Source organism: Delphinapterus leucas, chromosome X (assembly GCF_059928025.1).
Source record: "Delphinapterus leucas isolate spDelLeu-1000000601 "Yukka" chromosome X, BTC_Dleu_Yukka2, whole genome shotgun sequence".
NCBI classification, from domain to species: domain Eukaryota; kingdom Metazoa; phylum Chordata; class Mammalia; order Artiodactyla; family Monodontidae; genus Delphinapterus; species Delphinapterus leucas.
Genome location: NC_143150.1, coordinates 91,289,755 through 91,305,197, shown reverse-complemented (window position 1 = coordinate 91,305,197; position 15,443 = coordinate 91,289,755). Strand labels below are relative to the sequence as shown.

At 37.2% G+C, this 15,443-nt stretch overlaps 1 protein-coding gene across 12 annotated transcripts in view; it reads left to right on the top strand.

Annotated features, from left to right (window-relative positions):
* JADE3 (jade family PHD finger 3) overlaps window positions 1-15,443 on the top strand; it is a 150,087-nt gene that overhangs the window by 88,077 nt on the left and 46,567 nt on the right. For all 12 annotated transcript variants that reach the window (XM_022556350.2, XM_089904981.1, XM_089904975.1 and 9 more), the window contains one exon: window positions 8,036-8,193. In XM_022556350.2, coding sequence (XP_022412058.1) covers window positions 8,036-8,193 — 158 coding nt within the window. The remainder of the gene's footprint in view (window positions 1-8,035; window positions 8,194-15,443) is intronic.

The window sequence follows — 15,443 nt, the reverse complement described above, 5'->3', positions numbered from 1 at the left end:
TAAAAAAATGTCACAGAAATGTTCAGACTAGCTGTGCTTATAAGAAACTGCCCACTGAGAGATGTTAATGAGAACAGTAAAAGCCAGAGCTGTCCATGAAGGGCATTTTCATTTTGTGGCTCTGGCAGGTTAAGCATTGATATTCTAATTGAATTCATAGTGAGGCCTCCTTTGTTTCTGCAAGCATCTGAAAGGCCAAGATGTGCATGCACTGTTGGACTTGGCATAGCTTCTGGGCTGTATGTTAGCCTGTGAATCCCCTCTTTGACCATAAATGAGCAGATATCTGGTAAGTACAAAGCATTTTTGTTTCAGGAACTTTTGGGGAAACTACCAGTGCATATAAAATAGGCACACAGTTAAGAACTTGTAAAACTTCTCAACTTCATTACCTAGGTCAGTGTCAACATCCAGATCCCTCATTCACAATCTTTAATTTAGCAACAAATAGCCATGTTTCATTTTGTGAAGTTTCTGCATTACCGCATGGCCTATAGAATGTTGGTTAAAGTTCTCGATGGAGCTCTTGCTTGGGAACACTGTCTTTGGGAGTCAAACCATGCACGTTTTAGTTGAGCCCTGAACTCACATCTCCTTTTACCCATCAACAATTACTTTATGGACTAGAGAGGAGAATTCAGCTATATACTTCTTTCTGCTTTTAGAACTAAAGCTGAGACTATGATGATGATAATAAAATAACTGCAACTAGAGTTTATTTAGCAGTTACAATGAGCCCAATACCATGCTAAGACCTTTACATAAATTCACCTATTTAATCCCTACAACTACCCCTATGAGGTAAGTGTTCTTATCCTTGTTTTACAAATAAGTAAATAAACATGGAGAATTTAGACAGCTTCCCAAACTAGTAAGTGGTGAAACCAGTAGACCAATCCAGGCAGTCTGTCCCTGGACCCATATTCCTCTCTTTAAAGATTTTTTTTTGTAACGCTTTTCCTTTTTCTTTTCTTTTTTAAATTTATTTATTTTTGGCGGCATTGGGTCTCCCGTTGCTTCATGGGCTTTCTCTAGTTGCTGAGAGCGGGGGCTACTCTTCATTGCAGTGCGCGGGCTTCTCATTGTGGTGGCTTCTCTTGTTGCAGAGCATGGGCTCTAGGCATGCAGGCTTCAGTAGTTGTGGCTCGCGGGCTCTAGAGCACAGGCTCAGTAGTTGTGGCGCACGGGCTTAGTTGCTCCTCGGCATGTGGGATCTTCCCGGACCAGGGCTTGAATCCATGTCCCCTGCATTGGCACGTGAATTCTTAACTACTGCACCACCAGGGAAGTCCTAAAGAAATTTTTTTTAAATAAATTTATTTATTTATTTATTATTTTTTGCTGAGTTGGGTCTTTGTTGCTGTGCGCAGGCTTTCTCTAGTTGTGGCGAGCAGGGTAGTTGTGGTGAGCAGGGGCTACTCTTCGTTGTGGTGCACAGGCTTCTCATTGTGATGGCTTCTCTTGTTGTGGAGCACGGACTCTAGGTGTGTGGGCTCAGTAGTTGTGGCTTGCAGGCTCTAGAGCGCAGGCTCAGTAGTTGTGGGGCACGGGCTTAGTTGCTCCGTGAAATGTGGGATCTTCCCAGACCAGGGCTTGAACCCATGTCTCCTGCATTGGCAGGTGGATTCTTAACCACTGCACCACCAGGAAAGTCCCCTAAACATTTTTAATTTCACTTTTTACCATATAAAACATTTACCTGGTTCAAATATCAAACTATGAAACAAAATACATTCAGAAAGATTCAGCTTTTGTCTCTCTTCTCCCTATTTTCTCCCCTTTCCTCCATGCTGTTTATTATTATTATTTTTTAAAAAGTTCTTGGTTTATCCTTTTATTGTTTATGAAAATACATACAAATATGCGTGTATGTGTGTGCCACTATATGTATATAAAACTCATACCTCTACCCAGGATACACTGTAACTATTTTGTTTGCCTGTGTTTATTTTATAAACCTTTAAAAATGACTTTTCTTACCAGAAGCAGATTCATGAGACCAGTCTGGTAAATGTATTTCATATCACTTTGCAGATATCTTCCTGAGTACTGAACTTAAATTCCTATCCCCTCTTCAGCATTTTATGTTCTGCCTCATACTTGAAATGTTTGACTTCTACAGCAAGATAAGGCAGACTCTTGCACTCTGCCTTGAGTAAAAATGCTTCTCTAGAAACCTTGGATCTGATGCTATTTAATCTGGCTAGCTTGTAAAATTGAAATCAGGCTTACCATGTAAGTCTATTTTTTTCTAAAGGTGGAAGGGAAGTTTACAGTAGTCATTGGATTTAGCCTTCATTTGCTTAAGAAAAATAGGTATGAGTTGATTGGTATTTCTGCAGTCCGAGGTTTTCCAGACTTCACAGAGTGCCTGTTCCCTGGAAGTTTACTATTTCTGAAGCAATGGACAAGGGCCAGATTTCATTGGCCTCTTTGTCTGGAGTCTTCAGGTTACTCTTCTGTTTGGTAAATGTGTGTATTAGTTTCCTAGGGCTGCTATAACAAATTACCACAAACTGGGTGGCTTAAAACAACAGGAATTTATTTTCTCACAGTTCTAGAGGCCGGAAGTCCAAAATCAGCCAGACTGCATTCCCTCCAAAGACTTTAGGGGAGATTCCATTCCTTGCCTCTTCCAGGTTCTGATAGCTATCAGCATTTATTGACTTGTGGATTAATGAATCACTCCAGTCTCTGCCTCCATGGTCATAATCCCTTCTCCTCTTCTGTCTCAAATCTCCCTCTGCCTTTCTGTTATAAAGACACTTGTTATTGGATTTAAGCCCCACCTGGATATTCCACGATGATCCTTTCATCTCAGAATCCTTAAGTTATTTATATCTGCAGAGATCCCATTTCATATAAGGTAACATTCACAGGTTCCAGAAATTTGGATGTGGACATATCTTCTGGGGGGCCACCATTCAGCCCACTGCAATATGTTTCCAGGCTACTTAGGAAACTCTACAGAACAGACTTTCATAAGCAGTTATATCAAGTATGAAGACATGGCTTATGCTGTGTGATTATTGTTAATCCCAAAGCATGATTTTGCAATCAGTTGATTTATTCTGAGAAGTGTATTGTATGGAAAATAATGAAATATTTTATGAAGTTGAAAAATACTTGGCTCTAGTATTCTTTGCAGAGCTAAGGTAGGATTTCCCACAGGCAGTAGTTGACCACAGTTGTAAATTGCCACCGCGTCTTAACCACTGTCTCATTAAAGGCACTCTGGTAATTTATAGAAATGGATCAGAGTGTTCAGCAAAATGGTGATTCAGTTTCTCCAACTAGCCACCCAGAACACTGAGCTCTGTGCAAAACATGTTAATGGATATGTCTGTGATCCTCTCTTACCTCCTTATACAAAGCATTATGTAGTAAACCACCAGTCTTTTGTTTCCTATAGACTTAGCTTTCTTCCTGCACAGTACCCAATTAACTTTAATTGGTTAGGATTCTTGGTAGGAAAGTCATTTTGTTGCCACCTCGACACCAGCCTGTTTAACGTTGGTTTCCTGCTCAAGTCATATTATTCATTCTAAATCTTCCCTAAATGAAACCAACAGGCATTTGTAGAGTTGTCCCTGCAGAATAGCAAATGGAATGAGTCCTTATGCATTTAAATGACATCATTTGATTATGTGATAGTTCAGTCCTGTACTCTGTGAAATGTCAGTTTAAACAGAACTACACCAACTGAGAATTAATTGCTTTCTTGTACCATGCGCTATGCTTCAACTTTCATGTTACACATAACTTGGACAGTGTTTCTCTTCAGAGAACCTTGATTAGCATTAAAAGCTAAAATGTTTGCTTGATGGCATCTCTTCCTTTGATAATCCAGAGATGTAGACACATTTACCTTAAACCTGCAAGTGGTTGTTTGATTTTTTTTTCAGAATTAGCACTTAGTAGGTGAGGTATATATCAGTGTATGTATGCTTTTATATGAAAGTTTATTCCCTCATTGTTTAGGCATTAACTGGGCCTTCATCAGTGAAATCAGTACTAGGTTAGCTGAAGAACTCATGGCATTCTTCTTTCCTGTTCTTGAAAAGGCAGATTCACAAAGCCTAAGTTGCCACAGCAATTTAAGTCATGTTCCCAGGCTTGTGAGTACATTTCTGTGCCTGTCAATCACGCAGGAGCCCGTTCAGTCAGAGGATAACAGTACATCAAACTTTAGATGGGTATTCATTCCCATATTGTCAGTACCTAACTGTGCTTAAGGTGCAGAAAATGGACTATAGGGAATCTCTTTGTCTCTGTAAGTCCAAGTTTTAGCTGTACCCATATCATCATCCCCTACCTCTGGCCTTTGAACTTTCCACACAGCTAGGGATCCTTTGCCAGGGGTAAGGTTAAGGCTCGCACTGGGAGCCTCTTGGCTGCCACAGTAAGCATATCATTCGTGTCCTCCTCACCCCTGTGCACACTGCTGTGCAAAGTGGAGCTGTCTATACTTTGTTTCTGTTTTTGTTTTTCTTCCTGGAAAAGCATTTTTTTTTATTTTATTGAGGTATAGTTGATTTACAATGTTAATTTCTGCTGTACAGCAAAGTGACTTTAGTTATACATATATATATTCTTTTTCATATTCTTTTCCATTATGTTTTTTTAACATCTTTATTGGAGTATAATTGCTTTACAGTGGTGTGTTAGTTTCTGCTTTATAACAAAGTAAATCAGCTATACATATACATATATCCCCATATCTCCTCCCTCTTGCACCTGCCTCCCACCCTCCCTATCCCACCCCCTAGGTGGTCACAAAGCACCAAGCTGATCTCCCTGTGCTATGTGGCTGCTTCCCACTAGCTATCTATTTTACATTTGATAGTATAAATTAGTCCATGCCACTCTCTCACTTCGTCCCAGCTTACCCTTCCCCCTCCCCATGTCCTCAAGCCCATTCTCTACATCTACGTCTTTATTCCTGTATTCCCGTCCTGCCCCTAGGTTCTTCAGAACCATTTTTTTTTAGAGTCCATGTATATGTGTTAGCATACGGTATTTGTTTTTCTCTTTCTGACTTACTTCACTCTGTATGACAGACTCTAGGTCCATCCACCTCACTACAGATAACTCAATTTCGTTTCTTTTTATGGCTGAGTAATATTCCATTGTATATATGTGCCACATCTTTATCCATTCATCTGTCGATGGACACTTAGTTTGCTGTAACTGTGTATACTTTGCAAGCCTCTGTACAAATAAATTTGAAAACCTGGATAAGATAGATAACTTAACCATGGAAATACAGATTACCAAAATTGACCCCATTGGAGGTAGAAAGCTTAAAGAGATCAATTTCCAAAAAGGTAGAGAAAATTAATAAGGAACTACCCCACTAAAAAGCACCAAGTCCAGATGGTTTCATAGGGACCAGATAGTCCCAATAATTCTCAGATTATTCTAGAGCATTGTAACGCAAGGAAAATGTCCTAATTCCCTTTATGAAGCATGCAAAATGCTGATACCTAAATCTAAAAGACAAAGACAATACCAGAAAAAAGGAAAGAAAGAAAACCGCAGATAAATATCACTCATGAGAATGATACAAAAATATTAGAAAACGAATATAATACCATATTAAGAAAATAATATATCATGACCAAATAGATATTCATTCTAGAATTGCAAGTTTCAGTATTAAGAAATCTAATATTATCATATAGCATATTAATATATCTAAGGAGAGAACTATATAATTATTTCCATATATGCTAAAGAAGTCTTTAATAAAATTCAGTACTTAGGCATTATAAAACATTCAAGAAAATAGGAACTGTAAGATACTTTCTTAACATTATAACATAAATATGGCATAGTCTTCAACCTAGTATCTTATTTCATGGGGAAACACTAGAGGCATTTCCACTAATTTCAGTAAGAAGACAGATATGCCCACTATCCCCATTACTATTCCAAATATCAGTAGAGGTATTAGTACAATTAAACAAGAGAAACCAATTAGAGACATAAGACCAAGTAAAGATGATGCAAAATTCTGTTTGCAGATGATGCAATAGTATATTTAGAAAACCTTAGGAAAGTCAATGATAAAACTAACTCAAGCCATAAAAGAATTTAGTAAGGTGGCAGGATATGAAGTTAACATATAAAAATCAATAGCTTTTATAATCAGGTGGAGGATATTAACACGCCTGGGGCATGTTGTAATGCAGGAAGTTAAGGAAATACTCAAAAAAGGGTGGGATGTGTCAAAAGAGCACAGGTGCAAGCCAACCTGAAAGAGCTCCCAGTGACCAAAGGTGGAACAATTTAAGCATCAAAATAAATAACAATAATACTGAATTGTAACCCAAAGAATAAAATAGATCCATGAGTCTATAATGATATAAATAAATAATTGAATGAATGAATGAACGAACGAACAAACAATAAATAAGGGAGACGGGGCAGGTCTCTTTTACAGAGGAATTCCAATTAATAAATGTAGAACTGAGGGAAATAGAAAATCACCATTAGAATACCACAGTAATAACTGTTACAGGCAAGGTATCTATTCGTGGATGCTAAAATTAGTCCATGACAGTTTGAGGAGAAACAGGATGTTTTTATGATCTCAGAGTATCTCCTCTAAGATATTTATTAATTACAAAGGAAAATATAGTAACCTAACAGCTGAGAAAACCAGCGAGACACACTACCTTAACCAACTGATAAAGTTTAACATCACCACTAATAAGACATTGAGATCATACATTCCTGATATAATGGGATAAGAGGGTCACAGCAACCTTTCTATGGCATTTTTGCTCAAAACTGAATAACCTCGATGAGAAAACATCAGACAAACCCAGATTGTAGGGACATTCTATAAAATATATGACCAGTACTCTTCAGAAGTGTCGAGGTCTGGAAAGACTGAGAAACTGTCACAAATTGGAGGATACTAAGGAGACATGACAGCTGCTGCAGTGTGGGATCCTGGATTGAATTCTGGAACAGAAGGACATTAGGGGAAAAATTAGTAAAATTTGAATAAGTTTTGTAGATTAATTATAGTATTATAGTAATGTTAATTTCCTGGTTTAGGTAATTGTACTCTGGTTATGTGAGATGTTAACATTAGAGGGAACTATGTGAAGGGTATATGGGAGCTCTGTACTATTTTTGTAACTTCTCTGTAAGACTAAAATTATGTCTATAAGTAAATTTTAAAATTAGGTGATAGCTAAATAAACGATTATAAGTTATTTATTTATTTTAAAATTAATTTTTATTGGAGTATGGTTGCTTTACAATGTTGTATTAGCCTCCACTGCACCACAAAATGAATCAGCCATACACATACAGTTATCCCCTCCCTTTTGGACTTACCTCGCATTTAGGTTACCACAGGGCACTAGGTGAGTTCCCTGTGTTATACAGCATTTTCCCATCAGTTGTCCATTTTATATATACATAGTATCAATAATGTATATGTGTTAATCCCAATCTCCCAATAAGATCATCTATACCATTTTTCTAGATTCCACATATGTACATTATTATACGATATTTGCTTTTCTCTTTCTGACTTACTTCACTCTGTATGACACTCTCTAGGTCCATCCACATCTCTACAAATGACCCACTTTCGTTCCTTTTTATGGCTGAGTAGTATTCCATTGTATATATGTACCACATCTTCTTTATCCATTCCTCTGGATTATAAGTTATCATAGGATACTTGTTGCTTAATTTGAGAGAGTTAAGGATTGTTTGTTTTACGCAGACTCTTTAAGAGTAACCTGTATTGTTGATTTAAATTCAAGGAGCCCAGAAAAATAACTCAGGAAGTACCCCCTTTACTCTTTATTAAATCCAGAACAAGCTGGCTTCCCTGTCAATACTTCAGACTCTTTACAAATAGAAGTTGATCTGGCCATTTACGAAGTTAAGAGATGTCTCTCTTGTTGAAGCGCAGAGTGGGTGGGGATGGTCTTTTTAAAAGGAGAACATTAAATGGTGTTAGTTCCATAGTGATGATCTTCTCAAGGTGTATGCAATGTCTTCCCAGGTATTCCGGAAGGACCTTATCAGTGCGATGAAACTTCCAGACTCTCACCATATTAATCCTGACAGCTATTACCTCTTTGCGGATACATGGAAGGAAGAATGGGAAAAGGGAGTCCAGGTACCAGCCAGTCCAGACGCTGTTCCACAGCCTTCCCTCAGGTATTTTTATGCTTGTATCTTTGATTTAGGGGATGAAGTCTCTTATGGTTATCTGTGTACTGCTTGAGGAGAGACTTTGAGTGGCTAATTAAACATTTATAATGCAAAGTCACATACCATGTTCAGCAATTCACTCAGACCAATGGCAGATTATACCAGCCTAGGATAGGTCAGTAGTTGAAGTCAAGGTCATTTATTTAGGGATAATATATGTACCTATTCACAGGATAAAACTGTTTGAAGTCCAGTCTGAAATTATAAGGTTTTGGAGACCAAGATTTCCCAGTCTGACACAATAATCAGTAGCATTTATTAATTAGCCTTTGAAGAGAAGCAGAACATTAATTACATAACCCCATAATAACCCTATTAATATATAACGCCATGACAAGTTGCTTCATTTTAATAGGGGCTTCATAGTGATAGCGTCTGTAAACAGAGCACCAAAATATACAGAGTTTGTAAAATGCATAAACCCAAATGAAAGGGGGTAGCTGGAATAATTAGGTTGACCATAAGCACACAGCCTTCACTTTGCAAAGACCTGAGAAGAAAGTTTTAGTAGGAGAGGACTTTTCTGACAGAGGAAGTAGTAAGTTTAGCTCCTCAAGAGTAATGACTGGTTTTGGAAGCCACTTTTTCTTACTGGTCTTTGTGTTCCCAGCGCTTTGCACAAAGGCCAGCATGAAATAAAATGCTTGGTATAAGTTTGAGTGAGTGAGGGAAGGAAGGAAAGGGAAGGAATAGAATCAGATAAAGGGGCTGGTAGGACCTGCTGGTTACTATGAGAAATGGTACATCTCATTGTATAGCTATCTATTTCTAGTACATATTAGGTTCTTAAAGGTCAGAGACCACATTCTTGAATTCTCAGCCCCTAGCAGCAGGTTCTTAGGTCTTAGTCATATTCCAGAAATGCTTGTCAAATCACTTCTAAAATCCCAAGCCCAGGCTGTCCCACCCACAGAGAGACTGTCTATGTTCTGTTAAGGAAAACTTCACAGTCTTGCCCAGTATACTTATGGACCCTTACTAGTTCATCATCATTGCCACCATCCTCCTAGAAATCACAACAGCATCATGAATGTACATAGGAGTCAGGCATTTTCATGTCCTTATTGTCAGTATTTTTATATACTGTTGCAGTAACTGGGGAGCCTAGACTTCCACCTTAAACCAGCATTAACGATGCATCCCTCTCCCTCCCATCTATCATACTATCAGAGGAGACTTTCACCACTCCTTAGAGGTAATGAGGACACCTGCTCCCCCCACCCCGTGGTATCAGTGGAGGCCACATAGGGAGCAGTAGTAAGGTGCTCTTATCAATCCCAGCAAAGGAGGTATCAGTGGAGGCCTAATAGGAAGCCAGAACTCTCAGCCTCACCCAGTAGTAACAAAGAGTCCCTGCCCCGGATGTCAATACAGGCCAAATGGTGAACCAGGATATATACAATCACCTGGCAGTGATGAGGTGATATCCACCCCCAACCTGATCTCCATCCAGAGCAGTGTCAGAGGAAGCCAGTCAAAACAAAAGTTTTAAAGAAGATCCAGAGTCTCATAGCATAATCCCCAAAATGTCCAGTCTCCAGTGAAAAAATTCACTCATATCAAAAACTAGGAAGATCTCAACTTGAACAAAGATAATCAGTAGATGCCAGTACCAAGGTGACAGATATTAGAATTATCTAACAAAGACTTAAAAGCAGCCGTCATAAAAATGCTTCAGTGAGCAATTATGAGTACACTTAAAGCAAATGAAACAATAGTATCCCCCCTTTCATACCTGATATTGGCAATTTTTATCTCCTTTTTTACTTGCTATAGGTTGGTCATTTTTACTGACCATTTCACAAAGCCATCTTTTTGTTTCATTATCTTTTCTGTTTTTAATTTATTTCTGCTCTTATCTCTATTACTTCAATTATTTTAGTTGCTTTGGATTTAGTTTGCTCTTCTTATAGTTTCTTGAATTGGGAGCTTAGCTTATTGATTTGAGACATTTCTTCTTTCCAATATGAGCATTTAGTGTTAAAAATTTCCCTCTCATCACTGCTTTAGCTATGTCCCACACATTTTGGTGTGTTGTATTTTCATTTCATTCACTTTAGTGTATTTTTTCCTTTGAGACTTCTTTCACTTTCTTTTTTTCCCTTGGGACTTCTTTTATTTAAAAGTGTGGTTTTTACTTTATTTGGATATTTTCTTATCTCTCTATTATACTTTATTTGGATATTTTCTTATCTCTCTATTACTGATTTCTAGTTTTGATTCCATTGTATTAGAGAACACTCTGTATAATTCCAATTTGTTTCAATTTGTTGAGGTTTATTTTATGACCCAGGATACAGTCTATCATGGTACATGTTCTGTGGGTGCTTGAAAACAATGCCTGTGCTGCTGCTGCTGAGTGGAACACTCTATAAATGTCAGTTCAATCCTGTTAGTTGATGGTGTTGAGTTCTTCTATATCCTGGGTGATTTTCTGTCTGTTCTATCACTTACTGACAGAGGTTGAAGTCTCCAGCTATAATCGCGGAATTGTGTTTTTCTCCTTTCAGTTCAATCAGTTTTTGTTTCAGATATTTTGCAGCCCTGTTGTTTGGTGCACATACATTTACTGTTGCTATGTTTTATTGGTGGATTGATCGTTTCTTCATTATGTAATATTCCTCCCCGTCTCTGGTAATTTTCTTTGCTATGAAGGCTACTTAATCTGATATTAATGTTGTCACTCTTGCTTTCTTTTGAGTAACGTTTGCACTGTATATCTTTCTCCATTATTTTACTTTTGACCTACTTATATGCTTATATTTTAAGTGTGTTTTTGGTAGACAGCATATATTTGGATCATGTTTTTTAATCCATTCTGCCAACCTCTGACTTTTAATGGGTTTAGACCATTTACACTTAATGTAATTATTGATATGTTAGGGCTTAAGTCTGCCATTTTATTTTATTATGTGTGTATGTGTGTGTTCTCTGTTTTTTATTTCTCTCGTTTCTTTTTCCTGCCTTCCTGAGGGTTACCTGAACAAATTACCACAACTTACCCAGTGTGAAATAATCATTTGAAGAGCCCCATAACTATTAATGAAATTGAATTTGTAATTAAAAACTCTCCCTAAATATACCTCCAGGCCCAGATGCTTTCACTGGAAAATTCTTCCAAACATTTAAAGACATAAAAAGTGATGATACTGGAAGAGAAATTTGAATCAAACTAAATGTAGTTATAGAATAAATAGTTGACCATGGGAATGTGGATACACTGTTGCAGTTTGAGAGGAACTAGATATGCAGCTAGAGGAACTTAATGAAGGCAAACTTATGGACATAAAGAAAGTGATTGTGATGAAAAGAATGAAGATGCCCCAGAGAAAATGATGCCAGAAAAAAACTGCACATTAATGGAACTCTCAGAAAATTTTTCAACAGTCAAAGGACAAATGTTGGAAACTGATCCAAGTTCATAAAGGAGTATGACAACTTGCCAAGACATAGAAAAGGTGCTTGCTCTGTGTCATAAATTTTGTAATTAAAAGGAGTCAAGCACTGTACTCTTGATAAGTTTTTACAAAGAGATAAAAGAGTTTAAATTCTCAGTGTTTCAAATTATAGTGTATTAAATACATATTGGTTTTACTATTTTTTATTTCCCTATATAGTCATAGCCAACAGTAAGAGAGTAAAATGCTTTGACAAAAATTTTAAAGGTCACTGAACAATCACAGTTTTCCCCGTTGATTATTAAGATTGCTTTTCACAGTTTCAGTTTGCACAGTCATTTTTACAGTACAGCACCACTGTGCAAAGCGAGGACTACCTGCTTTAGTGACAGCAGATCAGTGGTTTTTTTTGGAAGTGGCCAGTGGAGCAGGAGGATACAAGGAAACTTTTAGAGGTGATGGATATATTTATTATCTTGGTTGTAGTTCTGGTTGCACAAATTTATATGTGTGTTGGAACTTGTTAATTTGTACATTTTAAATATCTGCAGCTTAATATGTAATTTATACCTCAATAATGTTAATAAAAGTATCATCCATGTATGTAATTATAAATATATATTTAAATATATAAACAATCATCACAAATAAAGGAGTGTATAGATGGTAATAAAATGTGGTAGTGGGCACATGAAGGCACAACAGTATGTGATTAGAAAAGGAAGAAAGACAACAAATGTGACTATAAGCTACCCAAGAGCAGAACCCTTACCGTCAAATAGTAGGTTTTCAATATACGTTTACTATTGTAAGGAGAATAGGATGAAGGAAGGAAAGAGGAAAGCGGGTGGGTGTTAGGAAAGAAAATTAGCAAACAACCAAAAGATATTATAGTTGACCCTTGAACCACATGAGTTTGAACTGTGCGGGTCCACTTATACGTGGTTTTTTTTTCAGTAGTAAATACTACAGTACTACACAGTCTGTGGGTGGTTGAATCCACAGATCCAGAACCACGGATGTGGAGGGCCAACTGTAAATTATGTGTGAATTTTTGACTGCATGAAGTGTCAGTGCCCATTACCCCTGTCTTGTTCAAAGATCAACTGTACATTCATACCAGCATTGTATGAGGATTCCATTTTCTCCACATCCTAACCAACACTTGTTATTGTCTGTATTTTTTATTGTGGCCATCCTAGTAGGTATGAAGTATATCTCATTGTGGTTTTGATTTGCATTTGCTTGATAGCTAATGATGTTGAGCATCTTTTCTTCATGTGCTTATTAGCCAGTTGTATATTCTTTTTGGAAGAGAGCTTTTCTACTTTATTACAAAGAGAAGAAGCCTTTATGTGGTCAGAAAAATACAAGGTTGATCTTTTTTCCCTTCCTGTGAAACACTACTGTTCAAACTGCAAAGTGAATCATCTCAGTTCACCTCTTTATGTTCTATCACATTCACTTTAGAATGGCTGCCTTTGGCTGCTGAAAATCTAACCCTTTAGTGAAAAGGGTGACAAAGTCCCCTGACCAGCAGTTCTAGAATATCCCATTTTTACTTGGTGCTTCGATGCATACCTCCTATATATATCTCTTCTTTGGAGAAATTATTCACATCTTTTGGCCATTAGAAAAATTGGGCTATTTGTCTTTTTATTGTTGAATTGTAAAAGTTCTTTGCATAGTCTAGGGTTTTTAAAAAATATTTATTTATTTATTTGGCTGCACCGGATCTTAGTTGCGGCACACGGGATTTTCATTGCCCCATTCAGGATCTTTAGCTGTGGCATGTGGGATCATTTAGTTGCAGTGTGCAGGCTCTTAGTGGCAGCATGTGGGATCTAGTTCCCTGACCATGGATCAAACCCAGGCCCCCTGCATTGGGAGTGTGGAGTCTTAACCACTGGACCACCAGGGAGGTCCCTAGATACAGGTTTTTTTATCAGATATATGATTTGCAAATCATTTCTCCCTTTCTGTGGGTTGTCTTTTCACTTCATTGATGGTGTCCTTTGAGACACAAAAGTTTTTAATTTTGATGAAGTTCAGTTTATCTATTTTTTTTCTTTTGGTTGCTTGTCCTTTTGGTGTCATATCTAAGAAATCATTGCCTAAACCAAGATCATGTAGTTTTATACCTATGTTTTCTCCTAAGAATTCTGTAGTTTTATAAAACTCTTACATTTGGGTCTTTAATCCATTTAAGTTAATTTTTGTGTATAGCATGAGATGTTATGGGTCTAACTTCATTCTTTTGCTTGTGGATATCCATGTATCCCAGCTCCATCTGTTGAGCAGCTTCCGTTTTGAAAGCAATGGACACTATATCCCAACCTTACCCACCTTGGTTCCACCAGGCTGCTATGAAAGAAAACACAGTTCTTGAATCACCAAGAAATTCCAGTTCCATCTTTTTAAGTCCCTTTTCACAAATCTACCAAGGTGACTTTTCAAAAGTTTTTCCTACTTTGAACTGAGATGCTAATTTCTCTACTTTATGCTTCACTCTGTCCAAATACGTTACTTTTTCCCACTATATGGGAAAATACCATATATGTTCCTTTTTTATTGGTTAATTTTACAACTTTTTATGTTAGTGTTTCTTTTTTATGTCTTTGTTGGGTTTTTTTCATAGGTTACAAATTCTGTAGAAGTTAAGGAGGTGCCTGGTAAAAGTTTGGTTATTTACACTATTGAGAGTATACTTAGATAGTTTTTGAAATTAAAAGATGTAGCTTTATTCTCAAAAGCCACAAATAAAAGTATTTTCTTCTGACATAACTGCCAAATCTAAACAAATGTAAATGTTTCATAGCAAACCTTTGCAATGATTGCTTTTAGATTTAAAATAACGATAGTGTATTACCTTCATATAAAAATAAATGTTCACTAATAATTATTCAATTGTAAAAATTCTTCCTGCCTTCCAAATTTAAAAAATTGTCAGTGTGCATTAAAAGCATGATGACATTCCTTGATTTTGTGATAAATTTTTTTTAATTTATTTTATTTTTGGCTGCATTGGGTCTTTGTTGCTGCACACGGGTTTTCTCTAGTTGAGGCAATCAGGGGCTACTCTTCATTGCGGTGCGCAGGCTTCTCATTGTGGTGGCTTCTCTTGTTGCGGAGCATGGGCTCTAGGCGTATGGGCTTCAGTAGTTGTGGCGCAGGAGCGTAGTAGTTGCTCGTGGGCTCTAGAGTGCAGACTCAGTAGTTGTGGCGCACAGGCTTAGTTGCTCCATGGCATGTGGGATATTCCTGGACCAGGGCTCAAATCCATGTCCCCTGCATTGGCAGGTGGCTTCTTAACCACTGTGCCACCAGGGAAACCTGTGCTAAATATTTTTAATAAAGAGTGTTATAGCAGTTCACAATAGCATATGAAAAGTATCAGAATGTAAAAACAAAAATCTTTTAATATATTATTTTGGGTTGACTCCTCCGTGTTAGTTTTAGTAAAATTAAAACCTCATTGGTTAGTTATTTTCTACTGATGGATAGCTCTGGAGAAAATATTCTAAGATATAAATCTGTTAGAGAAATTTAAGAATGAATCTAATGCAACAAAATAGTTACTTAAGTGGAAACATACATGAAAATATTGGGAAATAATTTTTTACCGTTATGTATGTATTAGTCAGGATAGGCCAACTGCTATAACAAACATCTCCGAAAGTCTCAGCATCTTAACACAATGAAGGTTTTATTTTTTGCACATGTCTCCATCCAGTGTGGGTTTGGGATGTGAGTCATCTCTGCCTGACATAGGCATTCAGGGACTCAGGCTCTTTTTAT